This window comes from Sinocyclocheilus anshuiensis, unplaced genomic scaffold (assembly GCF_001515605.1).
Source record: "Sinocyclocheilus anshuiensis isolate Anshui unplaced genomic scaffold, SAMN03320099.WGS_v1.1 scaffold426, whole genome shotgun sequence".
Classification (NCBI taxonomy): Eukaryota; Metazoa; Chordata; class Actinopteri; order Cypriniformes; family Cyprinidae; genus Sinocyclocheilus; species Sinocyclocheilus anshuiensis.
Window position 1 is genome coordinate 1,690,465 of NW_015542362.1, and position 22,633 is coordinate 1,713,097.

A 22,633-nucleotide genomic window follows, 5' to 3' on the forward strand; every position below is an offset into this window, starting at 1 on the left:
GTTTATAGTTATAGAGGGGTTTAGTTAAAAACTTGAAGAACAGCAAACCAGCGTAGGCTTATTTAAACCAAGTTAAATGTTAACCAGGGGGCCGGGTCCACCAGGGGGCCCCAGCAAACTTCCAGCGGCCTCAAGATTACTTCAAATGATTTAAAATAAGACAACAACACAAAAAAATAAAAATAAATAAGTAATAACAAAAACTACAAGTCAAGTTTTCATATTTTAATTTAGCCCTCTTTCTTTTTTTTTCTTTTTTTTGAAGCAGAAAGGTTCAGAATTCATGAATAGGCTAATTAATTGATTCATTAATAATCTGAAGAACCCTTTTAATTCATGGAACCATAGATGCAAGTGAAGAACTTTATTTTTAGGAGTGTAGGCCTATGAGAGTCATAGCAGCCCTCACAATACATTGCGCAATAAATAAATAAATAACTGCCGCCGAGTGCATAATTCCTGTTAAACCAGGCGTGATGAAGATCATGTTCGCTGATAAAATGTTTTTTTACGGTAATCTGTTGGACGGTTTTTGAGGGGAGTTAATCGATGATTCTTCATCGAGATCCGCCATACAATGAGGCTGAAACCTTTTTTCTTCTTAGGAAAAGGGATGTTTTAAGAAAATATTTGATAACTTCCAAAGAACTTAGCCTATTTGTAGGAACATTCTTAAGAACTTCTTAGAATTAGGCTTTTATCTTAATTTATTTCCTGAGATTCAGAAAAAAAAATGATTTACAGTATGAGGTAGCCAAATTACAAAAAAAAAGCGTGATTTATAGACCTCGAAATGTTAGGCTATGTAAATTAATCAAATCTTATAGCTCCATGGGAATATGCATTTTCATAGTTTTGCAAAGCTTGTATCATGAAGAAATTGTAAATATTTAAAAAACAAACAAAGCAAAAAAAAAAAACGTATCCTTAATTCTCATCCATTAGGCCTAAATCATAAACAACTTGAAAAGTGGGGGTCTTAAATAATGTAATCGGCAACTGGGGGCCTTGACTCAAAAATTATGGGAACCACTGGTTTAAACGGATTTCTTTAGCATGTAAAGAGAGCATTCTAGGCTTTTCTGTAATATCAAAGGTTGGGAGAGTGTGACAAATATTAGGCTATGATGTCACATTGCAGATGTTCTCAGTGGGATATCTTATATGAGGAAAAGCGTTAATGAAGTCATTAGTTAAGTGTACCTTGAGACACTCGAGACTCAACCCCTCAGCGCGCGCGCGCACACACACACACACAAGCCTAGTCCTCCAGCATTAGTGACTGCATGCGAGTGTGGGACTGACTCTACCCTCCCACGACCGCTCTGCGCCAACAAGAAGGAGTTTATTCAACGTCCCGTTGCTTATTTCTATTTGTTTGTCACTAACCGCGTATCTACTCACGTCTTAGGAATGCCATGGCTACTCAGAACAACCAGGATTACTTCAGGTCGGTCAGCAGCGAGTCCACCACATACATGATGGTTCCGGCGAACGGCCGCGGTCGAGACTCGCCGTCAAAGTTATGGATCGCGATGGTGGTGATTGTGGTGGTCGTGCTGCAGATCGCTTCGACCACCGGACTCTTTGTCTACTTAAACATGTCTTTATCGCAGGTAAGCTGAAGTTCTTTAAGTTGCACTGTTTATATTCTTGTTGCAGGGGCCGTGACTTAAACTTGGCGAGCTTCGTGCCAGTATTTTTGGGCATCACAGGCGCGTTCAAAACACAGCGCACTGCCTAAACAACATGTTTACTTGTGTTTCTCGTGCCCCTGATGCTGCAAAATGCTGTCAATTTAGGCAGCTGACTAAGTTTTGAGACACGGTTTACAGCAGAGGAAAACTTTGACCAAGTTGCAGATTCAGTTGCAGTTTTTATTCCAAGTTACATAGGGAATGCTATCAGGATAGGAGGGTTTGGGATAGGAAAATGGTTTAATTCTTGTCATTTAATCATTTCTTGTCATTTGTTGTTTTGTGGGGATTTACGCGTTAAATGCTTTCACAAAATATCAACATCATGATTCAATCAAACTGTTAGAAGAATCAAATCACATTTAATGTGTTCTTGTGGATAATCTTCTAAAAAATAAATGAAATAAAAATAAAAACAATATACATTTTTAATATATTACACATACAATTATTATTATTATTATTATTAATAATAAAAGTCCAATACAACAAATGTCTAAACCATTTCTAAAATAAAGAGTGTGAATAGTATCAGATTATTAACAGAAATAATTAATTTTGCAAAACTGCACACAACAAAAACATGATTACCCAATCAAAAGACTGAGACAAGGAAGTCCTGCTGTTTTGCAACATTGCATTATGTTGGAAACACTTCAAAAGTTCGTATGCATGCTTTACTGCCTAGTCTGGATGTCATAATTCAGCATAATAAATAGATAACAACAGGTGCTTATGAAATACACCAACACCATGAAATACAACATATAATCTTCAGATTGTTAAGATTATTGGATAAGTATCATTTTGAAAATGACCAATACACTCATATGTATTATGCTCTGCCTTTTTGTGATGAAATAATGCCTTTATCATACTCTGGCCTGAAAGCTAATCATGTTGAAAAACCTAAGGGAGGTTGGGTTCCGTAAACCCGGTTAAATATTAACTTTGAAAAAGTAAAATATGAAAAAATATATATGAAGTTACTAACAGGGCTGTAATACTCTCAATATAAAACTGCCCTTCGATCAGCAAACCTGTAAAATGATACCACTTGAGAAAAAAAGATTGTTTCAAATAAACGCTCTACCTCTGAAAGGAAAAAGAAAGTGAGGTTAATTCACGGTCACAGTGTGAGACTATATAACAGCAGAAGCTCCCACGCAAGTTGTCACCATTGGATTTAAACAGAGTTACGGCTGACCTATTTATAAGTAACTACGATTGACAAAATCCATTTAGATTAGGTTTCGGACGAAGCTGGAAGGTGGTGCTGGGTCATGGTACTATATGGTGTCTGCTTTTGGGAAAGCAGTTTGCAGTTCAGACCAGGTCCAATCTCCTTTTCCCTCAACCGATATGGTATACATGTAGTTCTAGACAGGCCTCTCATCAACAATACCAGAAATTCACTGTAAAGCAATACCCTGCAAGCAAATGTGTGTCTCCTCTCGGGCTCCCCATGGCAAACCTCCTGTGACATTTTCCATTGCCAAGATCCACAACGTCTCAGTCTCTCACCCTCTTGTTTTCCTCTCTCCTTCATGTTCGGCCTTTATTCTTATTCAATTTTCTTCGGCCTTTCGCTCTCGTTTTCACTGTAATATGATGGTTTTTATGCAGAATATATAATTATAGCTAATTGTGGCTGCTTTTCTCTGATAATTCTTTGCGGATTCAAGTTACGTTATGTTTGCCAGGCCCAAAGAAGACATGGATAGTTTCCAGTGTTACACAGACTGGTTCAACCTTAAGTACAAAACTGACAAGAGACAAAGCTCTGGATAAATTTCACCAAGATAAAGTGACTGAGATATTTAAGACTTTTTTATAATTTGCTGTCCTGCAATTAAATCGATTAGGGAGCACAGGGTAGCTTTTTATTTTCGTCGTTCCACAATAAATTAAACTAGGCCAAGCAATGATTCACTTCTCTGTATAAATCTTGTGTAGCGCACAAGACGCATAGTTTTCTATTAAATCTGAGAAGGGTTTGAAATATCTCCTGGCCTATTCCGGAGGCCCTGGTTATGATGAAGTTTCAGTCATACATGAACAAAAAAGCCTTAGGAAAATATTTTCAAGGATTAAACATCACCGTGGTGTTTGCTGAAGGATTAAATATCTTTTTTTTTCCAAAGGGACAGTCATCAATTCAACACATTGGCATGCTGAAAAAGCAAGAAAAGAAGAAAAGAATTGTGAGATATTGAGTGAGAATGTGCTGAAAATGAAGACACATATGCACTGGTTTCTCTCTCTCTTTCACACACACACACACACACAGCTGTTGCCTAATGAACATTCTTCAGAACTAACATAAATATCCTGTGCTCACTGTTGGTGCACTGACCAGATGGGATGCTCACAGTGTTGTCCTAAAAGACGAGTAAACACCTACATTTTACCCCATTATCAGAGTTTGAAAGGACAAACAAAGCCTTGGTTTACACCAACAGGGCTGCTAATAAACAATGCAACTCCCTCATTTAGCACTATTAAACTCTGCGGACTGAATGTTCCACCGCCACATAGGGGCATTTTATCAGCCTTTATTTGACAATAATCAAATGTAAGGTAAAAAGTACTTTTCTGACGTGATTAGCCCCAAAAGTAGGGCTAATTCAGTTAAGTAACTTGAGTTCAAATAAGTTCATAATTACTCCAATCTGTCCATGTCATGTTTAATTTCTGTATTAATTGCGTGTGGAAGCAAGAAAACAAAAACAAATCCTGCTTCTCAGAAGTACTTAGATATTCTAGCAGGGCAAGACGACTGTTGGGGCCCCATTTGGATCGGGAAAAGAAGCCGGGGTCCACTGACAGGCACATAGTTAGTATTCTAGAAGTGTAACATTCAGTCAGACAGAGCAGAACGGGACGGTGATGGCCCGAGACTTCATAGAACACCCAGAGGGCTTTAAAAACGCATCACAATGGACTCTTAACCCTTTGACGCGTACGATCACACCGGTGTGATCAGTCTTGGCTGGTCCCTGAAGCGTACGATCACACCGGTGTGATTAGAACTAGATTAGGTTTCGGACGAAGCTGGAAGGTGGTGCTGGGTCATGGTACTATATGGTGTCTGCTTTTGGGAAAGCAGTTTGCAGTTCAGACCAGGTCCAATCTCCTTTTCCCTCAACCGATATGGTATACATGTAGTTCTAGACAGGCCTCTCATCAACAATACCAGAAATTCACTGTAAAGCAATACCCTGCAAGCAAATGTGTGTCTCCTCTCGGGCTCCCCATGGTAAACCTCCTGTGACATTTTCCATTGCCAAGATCCACAACATCTCACTCTCTCACCCTCTTGTTTTCCCCTCTCCTTCTTGTTCTGTCTTTATTCTTATTCAATGTCCTTCTGTCTTTCCCTCTAGTTCTCATTTTAATATCATGGTTTTTATGTAGAACATATAATTATAGCTAATTGTGGCTGCTTTTCTCTGATAATTCTTTGCGGATTCAAGTTACGTTATGTTTGCCAGGCCCAAAGAAGACATGGATAGTTTCCAGTGTTACACAGACTGGTTCAACCTTAAGTACAAAACTGACAAGAGACAAAGCTCTGGATAAATTTCACCAAGATAAAGTGACTGAGATATTTAAGACTTTTTTATAATTTGCTGTCCTGCAATTAAATCGATTAGGGAGCACAGGGTAGCTTTTTATTTTCGTCGTTCCACAATAAATTAAACTAGGCCAAGCAATGATTCACTTCTCTGTATAAATCTTGTGTAGCGCACAAGACGCATAGTTTTCTATTAAATCTGAGAAGGGTTTGAAATATCTCCTGGCCTATTCCGGAGGCCCTGGTTATGATGAAGTTTCAGTCATACATGAACAAAAAAGCCTTAGGAAAATATTTTCAAGGATTAAACATCACCGTGGTGTTTGCTGAAGGATTAAATATCTTTTTTTTTCCAAAGGGACAGTCATCAATTCAACACATTGGCATGCTGAAAAAGCAAGAAAAGAAGAAAAGAATTGTGAGATATTGAGTGAGAATGTGCTGAAAATGAAGACACATATGCACTGGTTTCTCTCTCTCTTTCACACACACACACACACACAGCTGTTGCCTAATGAACATTCTTCAGAACTAACATAAATATCCTGTGCTCACTGTTGGTGCACTGACCAGATGGGATGCTCACAGTGTTGTCCTAAAAGACGAGTAAACACCTACATTTTACCCCATTATCAGAGTTTGAAAGGACAAACAAAGCCTTGGTTTACACCAACAGGGCTGCTAATAAACAATGCAACTCCCTCATTTAGCACTATTAAACTCTGCGGACTGAATGTTCCACCGCCACATAGGGGCATTTTATCAGCCTTTATTTGACAATAATCAAATGTAAGGTAAAAAGTACTTTTCTGACGTGATTAGCCCCAAAAGTAGGGCTAATTCAGTTAAGTAACTTGAGTTCAAATAAGTTCATAATTACTCCAATCTGTCCATGTCATGTTTAATTTCTGTATTAATTGCGTGTGGAAGCAAGAAAACAAAAACAAATCCTGCTTCTCAGAAGTACTTAGATATTCTAGCAGGGCAAGACGACTGTTGGGGCCCCATTTGGATCGGGAAAAGAAGCCGGGGTCCACTGACAGGCACATAGTTAGTATTCTAGAAGTGTAACATTCAGTCAGACAGAGCAGAACGGGACGGCGATGGCCCGAGACTTCATAGAACACCCAGAGGGCTTTAAAAACGCATCACAATGGACTCTTAATAAGGCCTGTCTTCATTGGCCATTTACCAGAGATTTATGAGCCAATGAGAGAAGCCAAGACAAAGGTAATTATAAGAAAAAAATAATTGTTACCCTTGACAACTGGGGCTTTTGCCACACACAATGGCACCGGTCATTGTAAAGTCGAATGTTTGTGTGCAGGTGCATACTGGAGGCCCGATGGCATGCTGAGTATGCAATGTATCAGTGACTTTAACTCGTTGTTTGTGTCACATGCCTATATCAAGGTTCACTTGTAGTCATGCGCTAATTTTAGAGAAACCCGTCATTGTGAGGAAAAGCACCTACTGAACGTGTTTGCATACTTTTCATTGTCTGAGTCTAAATAAAAACCAAACTTTGCTCAGAAAGGGGGTTCCCTTATTAACGTGACATGATTTATTGCTTTTAGAGACTAGTCGACCCAAGGCCACAGCATTGCTTTCTATTGCCAAGGCAGATTTTGACTTCTGTGTGGTCTTCTGGAGAAGCAAAGAGAAAGAGAACAATCTCCTCAAGAGTTTGTTCTTTGCCAAATGCACAAATTGAATATTTGGCTGGAATTTCCTTTGAAGACCTGCTTAGACAAACCTGTTGCCCTCTGGGAAGTCGTCCGAAGTTGCAGCGCTTCAGCCCTCGCAGATCATTTAGATCACAACCAACTTTCAGGCTGCTTTCCTTTCTTTGAGACCGCAGGGGGGGGAACTAGAAAAAACATACACATGGATGAGGAATAGCCGAAAAAAGAGAGAAGCAAGAGGAAGGTTGAGAGAGTTATAGTGAGATGCGGAAACAGAGAGCTCCTGGCATGGATTTTAGTTACACGCCTGGTTTCTCTTATTTAATCCTATCCCAAAAAAGCAATGGATGTGGAGTGAAGCAGAAAGTTCAGTGGTGGCTTCTTTTCCCCAGCTACAGAAATGAGGGCTAACACTGAAGCATTGTTCCCCACTTCCTGCTGCCCTCTCTGGGATCAGAAACCCTCCAGAGCGCCACTAGTGACTCAATACCACCATCTATGTTGACTTTACTTAATTTAGCGCGTTTTGAGCTACATGATTTTTCACAGTCGGCCCATTTGTGAACCATTACGTATAGCAATACTGTCGGAGTTTACGTGTATTAGGGTGTAGCAGCATTGACCCAGAGTTGTTGAATTTATTTGGTGTAACTCATGATGACAAATGATCAATTTCTGGCTCACACTTCTCCACACCCTGGACAGTGCTTTAGATTCCATCCAGGGCACGTGTGAGTGACCCATTTCTAAGAGAGAAATACGCGGGAGTAGGCACTTATGCGACAAGTAGTTGTTTACAGTTAAGAAGGTTTTGAACATGTACATGCAAGCTCAAGATATGACGCATCAGGTAAACTGGGTTTTCGTGATCAAACCGTGGCTTGTCAGAGGTCGTTTTTATTTTCCAGGTGAAAATAGAAACTCAGATATAGCTCAAGTGGTAAATATAACCTTCATCAGAGACATAAATACAACAAGGCTCAACATTATGCATTATGAACTAAAATGAATTGTACTTTTAGAGCATTTATTCATTTTAACATTTACTATTCAGGGCTAACCAATTAGGATTGTTTCTGATGGTCTCACAAAAGAATGGTTATTTATTGAGTTTGCTCTCAGCAAGATATTTTTTTAAAAGAAGGGTGCATTAAATTGATCAAAAGTGACAGTAAAGACTTTACATTGTAACAAAAATTATTACAAATAAATGCTTTTCTTTTGAACTTTCCATTCAAAGAATCCTGAAAAAAATGCATCACAGTTTACATTAAAAAAAAAATTAACCGCACATTATTATCACGTTTTCTACTGTGATAATAAGAAATGTTAAATGCAGCAAATTATATCTGAAGGATCGTGTGACACTGAAGACCATGCTCCGCTTTGCCATCACAGAAATTAATTACATTTAAAATGTAACAGTTATTTAAAATGGTAATATTTCACAATATTACTGTTTTTAATATATTCTTAATCAGATAGATGCAGCACTGGTGAGCATAAGGGACATCTTTTAAAAACATTCAAAGATCTTAAGAAAAAAAATCAGTAGTGTATATTTCTATTTAAAGATTTCTTTCACTAAACCTTTATTTCTTTACAAAAAAGAAAATATGCACCATGAATTCAAGACATTACTGATTGGTTTGTAGCTTTAACGCATTTTTACTAATGTTTTCAAAACTATCACAAATCATTTTTGCAATTTTGATTAAACCTCATCCATGTTGGCCAGAGAACAGTAACTTGTGACATATTGTGTTGAAAAGTAATGCATTTAATAATGTTAAAAAATTAAACTATTACCAAACTAGCCTTTCTTATTAATGTATTTTTCTGCTTATGCTGAAGTCGTTTTAATGTGCTGATCCAGAACCAGCCCAAGCGTACCCATGAGACAAAACCGCAAACAGGTTGTCCATCAACACATATGAAGGAGCCTGGCCCCAATCCCGTAAGTCCTTCCGGGACTAGGACCAGCCTCATTTGTGTGGTCACACAAGAAATCTTGAGCTGTTCCTGTGAGCGCAGCCCTGCTCAACATGGGGGACCCTCATTACCTGCCTGACTCGCTTTGAAAACCATAACGCGGTGAGAATTAACGAAACACACCTTCTGCTGCCACGCTCCGCCGGCGACTGGAGAGCCATTAAGAGCTTTGGCGGACCGTGACTCGAGGCTTCAAAATTGCACACAGAGATCCTTAACTGGCGACATATTTTTTGGAGAGGCTCTGGGTTTCTAAACCAAGAAAGAGAGAGAGAAAGGGACCAAAAATAAGAGCAAGGGTTTCAGAGCAAGGTCATTTGAAAGTACCTCATTATGTAGGACATACCTCTCAAGCTGGCTCAAGTTCTTGAGCTGAACTTGCACCCCATTGGCTTTCCATAGAAAGCCCCATTGCAGATGTTCTCATCTACTTTCCTGGAAAGGGTCAAGAGGGATACATGCCCTCATTTTGATCTGCAGCCTATGCTCCGGCCTTGAGCAGATTGTTTCCTCATTGAGCATGCCTTCAGCTCCCTGTTGATCATTTCCCAGATTGCTTCCTAAACCAAAGTGCCGTTTTCATTGTTCCTTGGGATGACATTGCATTCAAACCATATTTTAATGTACTGATTCCAACTGCATGTGATTTGGGCTTGTACTTTTATCCTATTGGCAGGTTAAAAATCAGGGGGTTACAGAAGAGCTGCGGTGCTTGGGCTTGCTCAACGCCCTGGATAAAGACCGGGACATTCCCGAAGACCTGGCCCAACTGTTTGGTGAACCTTGCATCAAGCTAGCTGAGGGTATCAAAGCCTATATTTCCAAGGTAAGTTCACATTTGTTGGGATATCTGTTGAGGCAAGCCATGTCTTAATTACAGCTATTGAAAACATCATCTGCCTTTTCAATACGTGGGCACAGTTGTAGACAACAGTTTCAAGTGAAGTTCTTCACAGCATGAAGCAACTTGCTATTACCATAAATGTGTCCTGGCAAGTGATTACAATCTCCTTAGGGAAGAAAAGTGGACGGTTGAGTCATGGGAGAGTTTTTCAAGCATTTATGCTTGTATATGCAGCATTGTAGAGGGTGACTCACCCCCTTGTCCCGATCATGAACCAGTCTAGCAGTCAGAGCTCAGATGTGAAGGAAATGGCTTGGTTTTCCCCTGGCGTGGCTGGTTATCCCTTCAGCGTTCAGCTTTTCCCCACACAGCCTTCCAGTGGTGGTTACATTAATAAAACTGACATGTTTGGAAGCCTAGGGCTTGGTTTTTGAATAAGTCTCATTCTAAAGGTGTGATTAGACTTGAAGAGCATCAAGTAGTAAAGTCAAACATTTATTTACATTACACACACTTTTTTAATGTTTTGATAGAAGCTTCAAATGCTCAGCAATGCTGCATTTATTTGATAAAAAGTTAAATTGTTATATATTGTAATAATTTAAAATAAGTCTTTTCTGTTTTTAAATATTTTTAAATGTAATTTATTTCTGTGATGGAAAAGCTGTATTCTTTTTAGCAGCGATTACTCCAGTCTTGAAAACAGTTGTGCTGCTTAATATTTTTGAGGAAAATTTTCAAGTTCAAAACAACAGCATTTAAAATATAAATTGTATTAATGTAAACGTCTGTACTGTCACTCCTTCACTTTGCATCCTTGCCGAATATAAATATGAATTTCATTTTTTTTTTTTAACTGACCACAAACTTTAGAACACTAGTATTATATGTTAGGGCAGATATAGGACAGAAATAAGTTAAAACAAAACATGCACAATGATAATTCACCTATTAAATTAATTCAACAATCTTTAATATCAGAAAATTACTGATATGGTACCGATATATTGTGCATCCCTATACTTAATTTTATCCATCCGTGTCAGACTGAATAAATAGCTATTTGGCTATTGGTTAACATTCTCCAATAGGCTACACGGCCTAAAAGACATCAGCAGAAAAGTAAAAGCTGTTTCAGAGGAGAAAGAAATTCTTTGTTTGGAACAACCCGCACCAATGAATCATTCACAATAAAACCAGGAAACATTAGTCTAGAAAGTAAATTGGGTTCATTTTGACTATAGGCTTTTCATTTTGGTGGAAGTGTTGCAACTTCTGAATGCTTTTTTTTTTTTTTTATTAGTTTTCCATGCCACCCCTTTGTTTACCCAAGTCCCTCAGCTCCGGGAATATGTTATCAGATTTTACGAAGCATGTCTACCCCGTCCTAACCCTTTCCCTCCCGCCGCTATGTGCAACAGCCCGTGTGTACCGTCAAATCTTTCACTACTAATTGAGTGAGGCTGCAAACAATTTATTGGCACTCAGAGACAGAGGCATTTGACTCATAATTAAAAACACGTGCGCCACTTCTGAGAGATGCAGTTATGGTGCGTTAAAGAATTCCCTGATCATGCTAAGGGGATCGGTCAGTGGAGAAAGTAAACAAATAATGCAGAGTTTTGACAAATAAAAAGAGAATGTAAGGGGTAGGTGAGTACATGAGTCTCAAAATAGCGTATAGTTGCATGTGTTTGCATGCATGTTCACGCGTCAATACGAATAAGAGGGTGAGATTCAGATTTAGATAGGAAGATATTTACACGCAGAGAAAGAAACAGCCTGAACAAGCACATGCCGAGGCTTCGGGCTCTTTTCCAGCTTCATGTCAGCACAGAGGTAAAGCACACAGAAAAAGAACGAGAAGACAAGGAGAATCGAGAGAGTGTTCGCAGCGAATGTGTGAGAGAGGAGAGATGAAGGAAATGCATGTTTCTGAAGCGAAGGCCTTCAGAATCCAGAGAATGCCAGAACACCTGGTAGTTATTATGGAGGGCTCAAAAAAAAAGAAGCAAAAAGACAAGTCTGACGTCCTCCAGATTCTCGACTTTAGCCAGACTCAGCACACAAACAGTGTACGGACATGCAGTATACTAACTGCTGACCATTGTAGCTCCCTGACTTTCCGTGGCTCTTTTTGGACTTTGGTGTAACACGTAATGCAGAATGACTGCACAGCTAACAAGAGTCGAACCCTGCAAGAGTTCAGTTAATTCACCGAACAGATGGCCACGTCCGCAGAGAATCACATGCAGAAACCCTAACGCAAGTCAACAAATCAAAAGACGCTACAACATCTCGGCCAGAATGGATTCGATCCAGCCCAGAAATAATATCAGCATTCCAAGGAATATTATATGCTCAACCTGCACCTGAACAGGACCCCGCATCAGCCACTTGAGTCCTCTCAATATCCCTAAATCCCTCCTCAGTTTCCCGCAAAGCTAAATGGGACGTTTTGTCCTCATTCTCCGCTTGTCTCGGATTCTCCTAATGACTCATTAGATGAGGAAGCATCTCATCTTCGGGCTCACATCCGCAGCGCTGCATCACCACCGGCATCTGAAACAGATTTACGATGAAAGCAGTGATCATACTCGGGGCATCCCGCCAGCCTCAAGATTTTCCACCAGCCTCAGAACAAACACAAAGGCCATCTCTGTCTGCCCTCTAACCTTTATCTTCTGCACGATCATAGCTCAAGGACTGTGTTTTCGATGGTGTGGTTGGTTTTACTACATGCGGTTTCTCTGGATGAATGTATTGTTTGTTTCAGAAATCTACGGGAGACTGCTAGCTTGTGGACGCGGATTGGGTTTGATAACAAGCAAACACGAGATTTGCTGGGGTGAAAAAGGGTGAAAAGAAAGAAAAAGAGAAAAACGTTAATAAAGTAATGAAGGCCGGTCCAGTCGGTGTTCTCATGTTGCGCTGCGTGGAGTTACACGATGGCTCGCCTCCTGCCAAATATGCGCTGAGCTCTCAAAGCTGGTATTACTTAGAGTCGAATTTCAGCGAGTGCTCCGCAACGACCTTCCGACCTAAAAAAGAGAGAGAGAGAGAGAACGAAAGAGAGATTAAGTTGGGTTTAAAGCCTCGGAAGTCTTCAAGCCCATTCCCCACACCAAAAGAGAGACTGAAGACAGCCTGTCACATCTTTAACACCCCATTAAGTGTCAGTGTGGCAGAGAGCCCTGACAAGAGAGAGAGAAAGAAGAGGAAGACACAGCCACAGATACTACTAATCCTGACTGCTTTTTAAAATGCAGGGTAGGGTTGCACCAGCCGCTTGTAAGTCCTAAATGCGGACATAAAGTTCACACTAGGGCTCTAGTAGCTCAACTCTCAATTTAACTGCAATGCACCATTAGTAGTGTGCAGTCTCATAAATTGATGCCTGACTGTATTTATCCAAAAAGTTGTCTTCAGTTTTACATTATACATATAATTAAAATCATAGAAATATGATACATAAATCATGAAACAAATCCATACTAATATATGTAAAATAAAAAAAAATAAAAAGTATTATATACCTATATATTTATTTATTTTGGAAAGGCAAGATGAATGTCTTACCATACTATACAGTAATATTTATTTTTTAAGAATTTAAGAATTTTATTCAGCAAGTATGCATTAAAGCGCTCATATGATGTTGCTAAAAAGAACATTATTTTGTGTATTTGGTGTAATGAAATATGGTTATGCAGTTTAAGGTAAAAAAAACACATTATTTTCCACATACTGTACATTATTGTTTCTCCTCTATGCCCCGCCTTTCTGAAACGCGTCGATTTTTACAAAGCTCATCGGTCTGAAAAGCAAGGTGTGCTGTGATTGGCCAGCTATCCAGTGCGTTGTGATTGGCCGAATACCTCAAGCGTGTGACAGAAATGTTACGCCTAACGTTATAGTAATGTATAGAAATGTTATAGTAAAAACAATGTTTAAAAAGATTTCGAATTTAAATGAATGCTTTTTTAAATGTTCTATTTATTCAAGAAAAGCGTCACGGTTTCCAAAATAAAATATTAAGCAGCACAACCGTTTTCAACAATGATAATAAGAAATGTTTTTGATGGACCAAATCCGCATATTAGAATGATTTCTGAAGTATCGTGTGATATTGAAGACTGGAGTAATGGCTGCTGAAAATCCAGCTTTGAATCACAGGAATAAATTACTTTTTAAAATATATTAAAACACAATATACTTCTACTATATTGTAATAATATTTCACAATATTTCTTTTTACTGTATTTTTGATCAAATAAATTCAGCCTTGGCGAGCACTAGAGATGTCTTACAAACAACATTTAAAAAAATCCTTACTGTCCCCAAACTATAAAACAATATACATGTCACACAAATTACACTCTCACTGATATAATCCAATCAGTCGGTCATATTACTGGCAGACCAACTTAATTACATTCTCCTGGTCAGAGGATTTCATAAATATTTAGTTCATACAAAGGCTTACTTTTGATTTAAGTGTAATGGTCCAGTGATCACATTTTTAGTGGTTGTAATGTAGTTCTCATTTATGCTACGACTAAGCGGAGTTGTAAGTTATGCACAGCTGGAGCAGCCGCCCCAGGTGAATAGATGCAGACTTTTACAGGGGGGAGGGAAAGAAAAAAAGAGAGAGATGAATTCTCATAGTGCTTAAGGTCAGACTGTTGGGCTCTGTAGTGGAACGGTGAAGGGGGCCAGGGGACAGAGGAATGGGGCCGACCTCAGACGGCAGCCAAGAATGGCAGGAAACAACTTGTAAGCATACACACACACCCCATTCATTTAAAGGCCCATAACAGGCGTGCACTGATTTTATCCAGCAGAGAGTGTGTGTACAGTAAGTATAGTGTGTGTGTGTGTGTGTGTCTATCAGTACTGTGTGGGTTATTAGCCGTTTACCTGAGTCACACTGAGCAAAGTCTAGCATTCAGATTTATTGTTCACCGTGCTTTACGCCCCAAGGAAAGCAACAGTTATTTATTAATATTCCTCCTGGAGGAAGGGAACGCGCTGTGCTTCAGAATCTCAACGACAGAGCAAACTCTGGCACTTACAGCTGTTTTAAAGTATTGGATTGACGTCTCGACTGAGCTCAGCTGGAGAGGACGCTAATGGCTTTCTTCGCACGCTGTGTGCATGCACTCACCAGCTTCCTGCTCCTTGAATGAAGGAAAAATCTTCCCTGGCAGTTCGCCTTTTTCTGGCACACGGGTGCAGGAGGCCAAAGGTTTAACACTGGGTGTGTTTATTGTTATTGTTGAGGTCTTTGTATGGGCCTGTTCTCTGCCCTCCACCTTCTGAACTATGTTGTGTTTCCAGAAAACAGATTGCACACTCACTTTAACTTGGCCTCACTGAGTCCTTAGCCAGAAAAAAGCCTGTGTGATGGATTCTTATTGGAATTTCAGTCATAAATGGGAACCAATCCGAAAGAATCCTAATGGGATCAACTAAGAATCCCATAAGATCTTACTGGATAAACCAAAATGCCTACAGGAGTTTTGGATTCTTAATTGATTCTTGCAGTCCATTAGGATGTTGTGTTGTGTATCCATCCATCCATCCATCCAGAAAAGTAGAATAATGCATAGCAGAGTAAATACAATAAAAGCAGCATAGCAGGAAAGAGTATACTAATTATAAAGACAATTGAAATGATTTCTATCTATCTTGTTCTCTTTTTCCTTCTGTCTTTCTTGTATGACATGCTGCATGTACAAGAACATGCTAGTAAAACAGCCCTTTATCTGCTCCATATGCGAGACATGGAATTGATTTCAGGATCATTTACCAGAAATTATGGTGAAAAAGTATAAGCCTTGGTCAGAAATCCATCTCTGCTGTGGCCTGGAGATTATGTCACGTTATAAAGGCTGCAGGCGCTCGGCTGTCTGATGAATGGAGAGGAGAGAGAGAGCACCAAGAACAACAGAGACTCCATCACACACTCACTCTTGGATGATGCCAGACAGAGGGGGGCTGGAGAGGCGGGGACAGAGAGAGAGAGAAGGGAATAAACTATTATTCCTTAAGAAGAAGAAAAAAACAGTAATTTGTTGATTTATCAACACAGTCATGTCAGAAAGCTAAAATTAAAGTGTTTGCTTTAAAAAGCCGTTCATATTTTAACACAGACAGTCATACACAACAACCGAACATATCGTAATGTACTGCGAAACACTGAAAGGCAAAACACCATAAATTCTATACATTAACACATATTATAAATCTTACATGCCAAACTTTATATTTCTTGTAACTCTGGTGTTTAAGTGGCATTTAACCGTTATCCAACAAGTATTCAAGAGAGTGGAAGGAAAATGTGCGGAGAGGTCAAAACCAGCCTGAGGGAGTTGGGTTCAACTTTGGCTTGTTAGTAGATTTTTGAAATCTGAACGGCTTTGTGGATTATATGGATTTTTTTTTTCCCACTGCTGATGAAATTCCCTGTTATTTGACGTGGTGTTTTTTGCTGAATGGTTTTAATGCAGTGATTCAGTCCCTGACTACATTTTTAACAAATCATCAAGAGGTTTCAATTAATTAAATTTAGGTAAATCAGATGGTGTTTGGAATGTACTAAATCCCAGAGCTGAGGCTGGCCTGAAGCGATGGAAATGAGCCAGTAATCAGAGTGTTTTTAGTTCAAGACCCGGCCGGTGGGACTAATGATCTGGATGCTGGGGTTTGACTGGTTGAAATATGGCCTTCACAGACTACTGAAAAACGGCCCTTGAGAAAGGTCACCTTAAAAACTATTCTTAGCCGTTTTCACCCTCCAGCTCAACACCACGTGATCGTTTCTGTGCTTAGAAACTGCCATCTTCAAAGGATACATTTTTTTTAAGTGTTTCTGTAATAAAATGGACAATTAGCTTATGTTGCTGTTTCGTAACTTGAGGTAAACTTTAACCGCAGTTATCTGCCTGTGTGACAAGAAACAACAACCAAAAAGGGGGAAAGACGCGCTCATAAAACTGAATCATCTAGTTTCACATTGCTGTGAACAATCTAGAATTTGAAGAGTCATCACGTCACTGTACTAATGGGACTTTTTTGGTTTTGCCACAGGTTACAGACAGTATCATCTCCAAACAGGCTTTACACGGTGAGTATACGATCAGTCATTTCTCTGTAATCGGCAGAATCACAATTACAGCTTAAAGTACAGTGCTACAGAAACACCAGGAACAATGACAAAAATAGACTGTACCGGAACACAGTGCAGTTCCAAGAACAGGTTCAAATGTCTTGCGCAACACCAGTAAATATTTTATGTATTTGAATGTGCTGATTGTCTACTGTCTGTCTCTCCCTCAGAAGCAAGAGCCATGCCCCATTCATATAATACATCAGGGTCAAAGTTTATGACCACAGTGACACAGCGACCATCAGCCCACCTGACCCTTAGCAGCCTGCCAGGTGAGCTTCTGTGTGTGTGTGTGTGTGTGTGTGTGTGTGTGTGTGTGTGTATATGTATATACAGTACCAACTGAAACTTTCGACATACCCATCTATTCTTTATTTTTACTATTTTCCACATTTTAGAGTCATCGACACTGATCAATTTTGCATAAATAAATGTTAAAAATTTATGAAAAATTAAAAACTTATTAATAAAATAAAATAAATTAAACGGGTCATATGATGCGATTTCAAGTTTTCCTTTCTCTTTGGAGTGTTACAAGCTGATTGTGCATAGATAAGATCCCTGAAGTTGCAAAGACTAAAGTCTCAAATCCAAAGAGATATTCTTTATCAAAGTTAAGACTCTGCCACGCCCCCCTAAAACGGCTCGTTCTAACACGCCCCCACATATCTAGGTCACTATGTGGAAATATTTGCATAATGCCGCCCAAATGTGCACGCAAAGAAAGAAGGCGTGGTTTCAGTAACCGCAGTTAGTGTTGAAGCAGCCATGTCAGGGAGACGCTGTGTGTTTCTAGGCGAAAGCAAAAGCACTTTATTTGGCCTTCCGAAAGTAGATGCATTTAGGAATCTTTAAGATTACTTACAACAGAACAGCAATGCATTTTATGGACGACCGTTTCATGAACCTAGGAGAGGAGGTAATTCTGACTTTGCTATGACAATCTGGCGCTTCTGAATCAGCGACTGTTTTGTTATTAGTTTAAGTATTTGCTATTGACTGTTCAAATGCGGAGTTTTGCGCATCGTGTGTGTGTGCGCAAGCGAGCGAGCGTGAGAGAGAGAGAGAGAGCGCGAGAGAGAGAGAGAGAGAAAGAGCGCGAGAGAGAGCGAGAGAGAGAGAGAGCGCGAGAAAGCGAGAGAGAGAGAGCGAGAGAAAGCGCGCGAGAGAGAGAGAGCGCGAGAGAGCGAGCGAGAGAGAGAGAGAGAGAGAGAGAGAGAGAGAGAGAGAGAGAGAGGGGGCGAACCACAGCTGTCTTAACCGCGGCTTGTGTACTGCACACATACCATGATCTTTAAAAAAGCATCATATGACCCCTTTAATTAAATGTAGTCTAAAAAATAATTTGTCAACTTGAGCATAACCGTAAAGCTTATTTTTTTATCATTTAAACCAGTCTTCAAGCTCTTAAAAATGCTCTGCATTTTTCTTGTGTTCATTGTTCTTTTAGTATCTATATTATAGTATTTATTAATTTATTTATTAATTTTATATTTTCAGTTTTAATTAACGTTTTTGTAATTTTGTTTTGTGTTTAAAATCATGTTTATTAGCTTTGTTTTTTATATTTGGATTTCGTTTATTTCAGTTTTAGCCATTTTAGTACTTATAAGACCTTATTTTATTTCAGTTAGTTGCTAAGGCCAAGTTTTTCCATGTAATATTTAGATCAAAGCTTTAGAACAAAAAGTCTTTAATCTCATAATAAACACATTTTAGTCTGCAATACACTACATGACTTTTGCCCAAATTTTTTCCTGATTTGCAGTCTAGACTAGTCAACGCTAGTTGCTGAAAGTCAGAGCCAGTCTGCAGATTTCTGTCATTTAGCACACAATGCCCAGTTTTTCTCTGTAACCATTTACAAAGTTGCAAGTGTATGATGTCTAGTGTTTTAAAATCTGTTCAGATTTTAAAAGTCATGTACTGTATTCCAGCCAGTACTGTAGTAGTACCATACATGCACATGCTTTATGTGCCTTTCATGTATAAGACCTATCCATCCATCCATCCATCCCTCCATCCTGCCAGGCAGAGGCAGAGCTTCCCTATGTCAAAAAAGCCTGGCACACAGCTGCAAAGAAGAAGCTGATTATATAACAGCTTGAAATTGTTTAGTTATTTAGCTACAGTATAATAATATTACTAAATATCCCAAAATCTTGTCTGTTGCTTTGAAGTTCTAATATAGCTACTTGGATCAAAGACCTATTTACTGCATGCGTGCCAGAAAAAAAAAAGAGATTTATTCAGTCACGCATCCCAGAAGGAAATGAAACCAAGTCAAACCAGCTTTGTTTCTGGAGCACGAGTCGCAAGTCTGACCGCTTAACTGCAAGGGAGTGATTTTATTTGTTACACGTGCATGCATTATTCACTAACCTGTCTGCACGCTACTTGATGATGGATCACATATAGACACTATGAAAACTGCACGTCGTTAACTTCAAAAAGCTGAAACAGATTAATCCACGAGAACATCTACTGTATATTAACCGCTGTGATAGCGGTGGGCTTTCCTACACATCTGTACTTCATGTGTGTATCTCTCTTTATCAACGTTTGTCAGAAGAACGGCCCTTTTAAAACTTTTTGAAGCAGTAAATCAAAGAGCAGGTCTAGCATGTTATTGATCTTCTTTGAGGAATGTGGCTCGTGTTTGAGGAACACGCCGCCTGCTCCTCCATGTGTTCTACACCTCCCTTCCTCCACAGTCTTTCTCTGTTTTTCAGTTTTTCACTCTGTTCGTGACTTCCTCTTCTGTGCAGCCATACCTTCCTGTTCTGATCTCTCCTGTACTCTTAAGACAATCCACCAATCTTTCATTCCTCCCTTTTACCTTATGAATTACGTGCCTTGCCTTAATCGGCACCTGCTCCTTGTCTTGGAACCTCTATTCTTTTTTTCTTCCCTTTTACTACTGTTTTTTTTTGGGGGGGGGTCGAATTATTTGCACATTTCCACATTCAGATTGCCTTTGGCATTATTAATGCTAACTTAAAGTTAATCTTTAAAACACTAATAATTTTATAACACTGTTAAATGTAATCTTTAGCAAATCTCAAAATTAATATTCATTTTTCCTACTGTACGTTTATACTGTTGTGATATCTAAATTCACTTTTAGCATTTAAAATGATTTATGTTAGATTTTATTGATTTATTGGTAACACTTTACTTAAAGCCTGTATAATGCATTATAAAATTAGTTTTAATGCATTAATTATGCCTGGTAATGCACCTTATAATGCATATCATTAATAGTTGTAACCACAGTTAATACATTATAGCACTTATCAATTCATTGTTACACAATGCACTTTAAATTCAGTTATAATTATTCACAGCAAGATATAATGTATTACAATGCACATTATGAATAATTCTAATGCTGTATACCCTTTAATAACCCTTTATAATGCATTATACATAAAGGCTTTAAGTAAAGTGTTACTGATTTATTTTTTTATTCATTTATACAAAATATTATTGAATTTTAATGTCAGTAATTTATCATTTAAAACATGAATAATTATCAGCTTATTGTTATAAGTCATAATTAACATTGGCAAGTCATCAATTAAAAATCCAGCCACTTGCAATGAATGAAAGTCCTGCCCTACATTTTTCTTTTAGTATCTATATACTATTATTATTTGTTAATATTTTGAACAAGCTTTTATTTTTATATTTCCAGTTTTTTTTTTTTTTATTAATTTGCTAAATTGTTAGTAATTTAATGTGCTTTTGTCATTTTTATTAGTTTTTTATATTTCTATTTAGTTCTATATTTTTATTTAGTTGAATTTATTTTATTTCAGTTTTAGTACTCCAACTTAACCTTATTTTATTTCAGTTATTCGGTTTAGTTTTGGTTAACAATAACAACACTGGATAATAGCTAGTTAATAGTGGTTGGGTTAAATGTCAAAATGTTTCACTCAAAAATGCATACTTTACAGAAGTAAAATGAGTTGGGAATGGAGTTTCGTGCTAACCTAAAATCCAACTTCTCCCTTTTTCTCAGGTGGCACTCAATACTTCACCCCTCAACCAGACCTGCACCAGTCCTGCCGCCACCCTGTACGTTCCTGGGCCAACCAGAGCTTCGGCGCCCATCTGCACAACATGACGCTGGCAAACGGACGCCTTCGCGTACCCCAGGACGGCCGCTACTACCTGTACTCCCAGGTGTACTTCCGCTACCCCTCTCCCAGCGAGGGCGATCAGAACAGCGTAAGCCACCAGCTGGTTCAGTGCATCTATAAGAAAACCTCCTACCTGAGGCCAATTCAGCTGCTGAAGGGAGTGGGGACCAAATGTTGGGCTCCAGACGCAGAATATGCACTTCACTCAGTGTACCAGGGCGGCCTGTTTGAGCTGCGAGCAGGCGACGAGATCTTCGTGTCCGTCTCATCTCCCACAATGGTGTACGGCGAGGACTCTTCTAGCTACTTCGGAGCTTTCCGTCTGGACCTGTAAGAACATATCAGAGGAGCTAAACCGGGACTACATTACCCATTGGGTGGACCGTTTCGGGGCTGTGACCCAAAGACTTCATCGTTCAACTTTCCTTTCTTTAAGACTCTTGAATATGTGAAGGATGTGTGAATGAGAGACATTCCGGACCAGGCTGTTTCTCATTAAAAACAGAGGAATGTATGTATATTTTTACAGATCACATCAAAGATGTGAATCTTTGAAACGGTAGCAAAACAGGAGAGACAAACACTCACACAAAGCGAATCTGTGCCAATGGTGTATAGGGTTTGACGTGTGAACTCCACTCGCGGAATATTTTTGTGTACAGCGGATCTAAAACAGTTTTAAAAACAGAGATATGAGAAGAGAATGATGACAGCGGGAATGTGGAGGAAAGAAAAATGAGAGGGCAAGTATGCAGATCTACCAGCCTCAAAGGAGCATCTTGGCAGGTTGCAGGACTGCGGAATTCTCCCCATCCCGTCAGACCAGCGGAGCAACATGCCCGGACAAGAAAAAGACCTAAAACGTTCACATAAACACAGAGGAATTCAGCTTGTTGCATAGATTGCATTTAAGAACACCCATTCTATTGAGTATTTATGGCTTCCGCACATACAAAACACAGCGATAAGATAAAACACATACGTTCTGTCTCAGATACAAATAATTTTTACAAGTTTCCTTCTGCTGTCTGGTCCGGGGTGCAGGAGGAAGTGCTGTCAGGGAGACACGTGCTTCCCGGCTCACGTGGTGCTGGCCATATGAAAGGTTAAATAAATACTACGCTACACGGTTTGTTGAAATGTCGTGCGTATATGATGCTTTGTTTTTGCTGCACACACATACAAAAACACACTCCAAGTGCCCTCAAAAACACTGTTTGACAAGTGGCGCTTCTTAGTTGTACATCCATCTCTTTCTCTATGTGGTTGGTTGGTTGGTTCAACCAGTGTATATAATTGTATTTAATTCTGAAACACAAGGTTTGGAAATGAATGTAATGTTCTCCCATGAAAAACCCACAAAATGAGCCTCCCGCTGTAAACGTAAACGCCGTGACGTTCTCCAAATGAGACGGCGCTGTGAAGCTCAATACAAGCCTGTTTTTTTCGGAGGGAAAACTGTTTGAAGGAGGAGACGGTGGGGGTGATTACTTTCCACTGTAAATGATCAAGTGCTGTC

At 39.2% G+C, this 22,633-nt stretch overlaps 2 protein-coding genes across 2 annotated transcripts in view; one reads left to right on the forward strand and one right to left on the reverse strand.

Moving 5' to 3' along the window:
* Window positions 1-1,230: 1,230 nt before the first annotated feature.
* Window positions 1,231-21,707, forward strand: LOC107691962 (tumor necrosis factor ligand superfamily member 10-like). The gene is made up of 5 exons (XM_016490827.1): window positions 1,231-1,616; window positions 9,628-9,777; window positions 16,888-16,924; window positions 17,137-17,238; window positions 20,994-21,707. Exons 1-5 carry the CDS (start codon window positions 1,419-1,421, stop codon window positions 21,446-21,448), a joined length of 942 nt encoding a protein of 313 aa, XP_016346313.1. The 5' UTR covers window positions 1,231-1,418; the 3' UTR covers window positions 21,449-21,707.
* Window positions 17,246-22,633, reverse strand: part of LOC107691961 (H(+)/Cl(-) exchange transporter 5-like) — a 34,320-nt gene continuing 28,932 nt past the window's right edge. The window contains exon 14 of the mRNA XM_016490826.1: window positions 17,246-17,263. The gene's annotated coding sequence lies outside the window, so the exon portion shown is untranslated. The remainder of the gene's footprint in view (window positions 17,264-22,633) is intronic.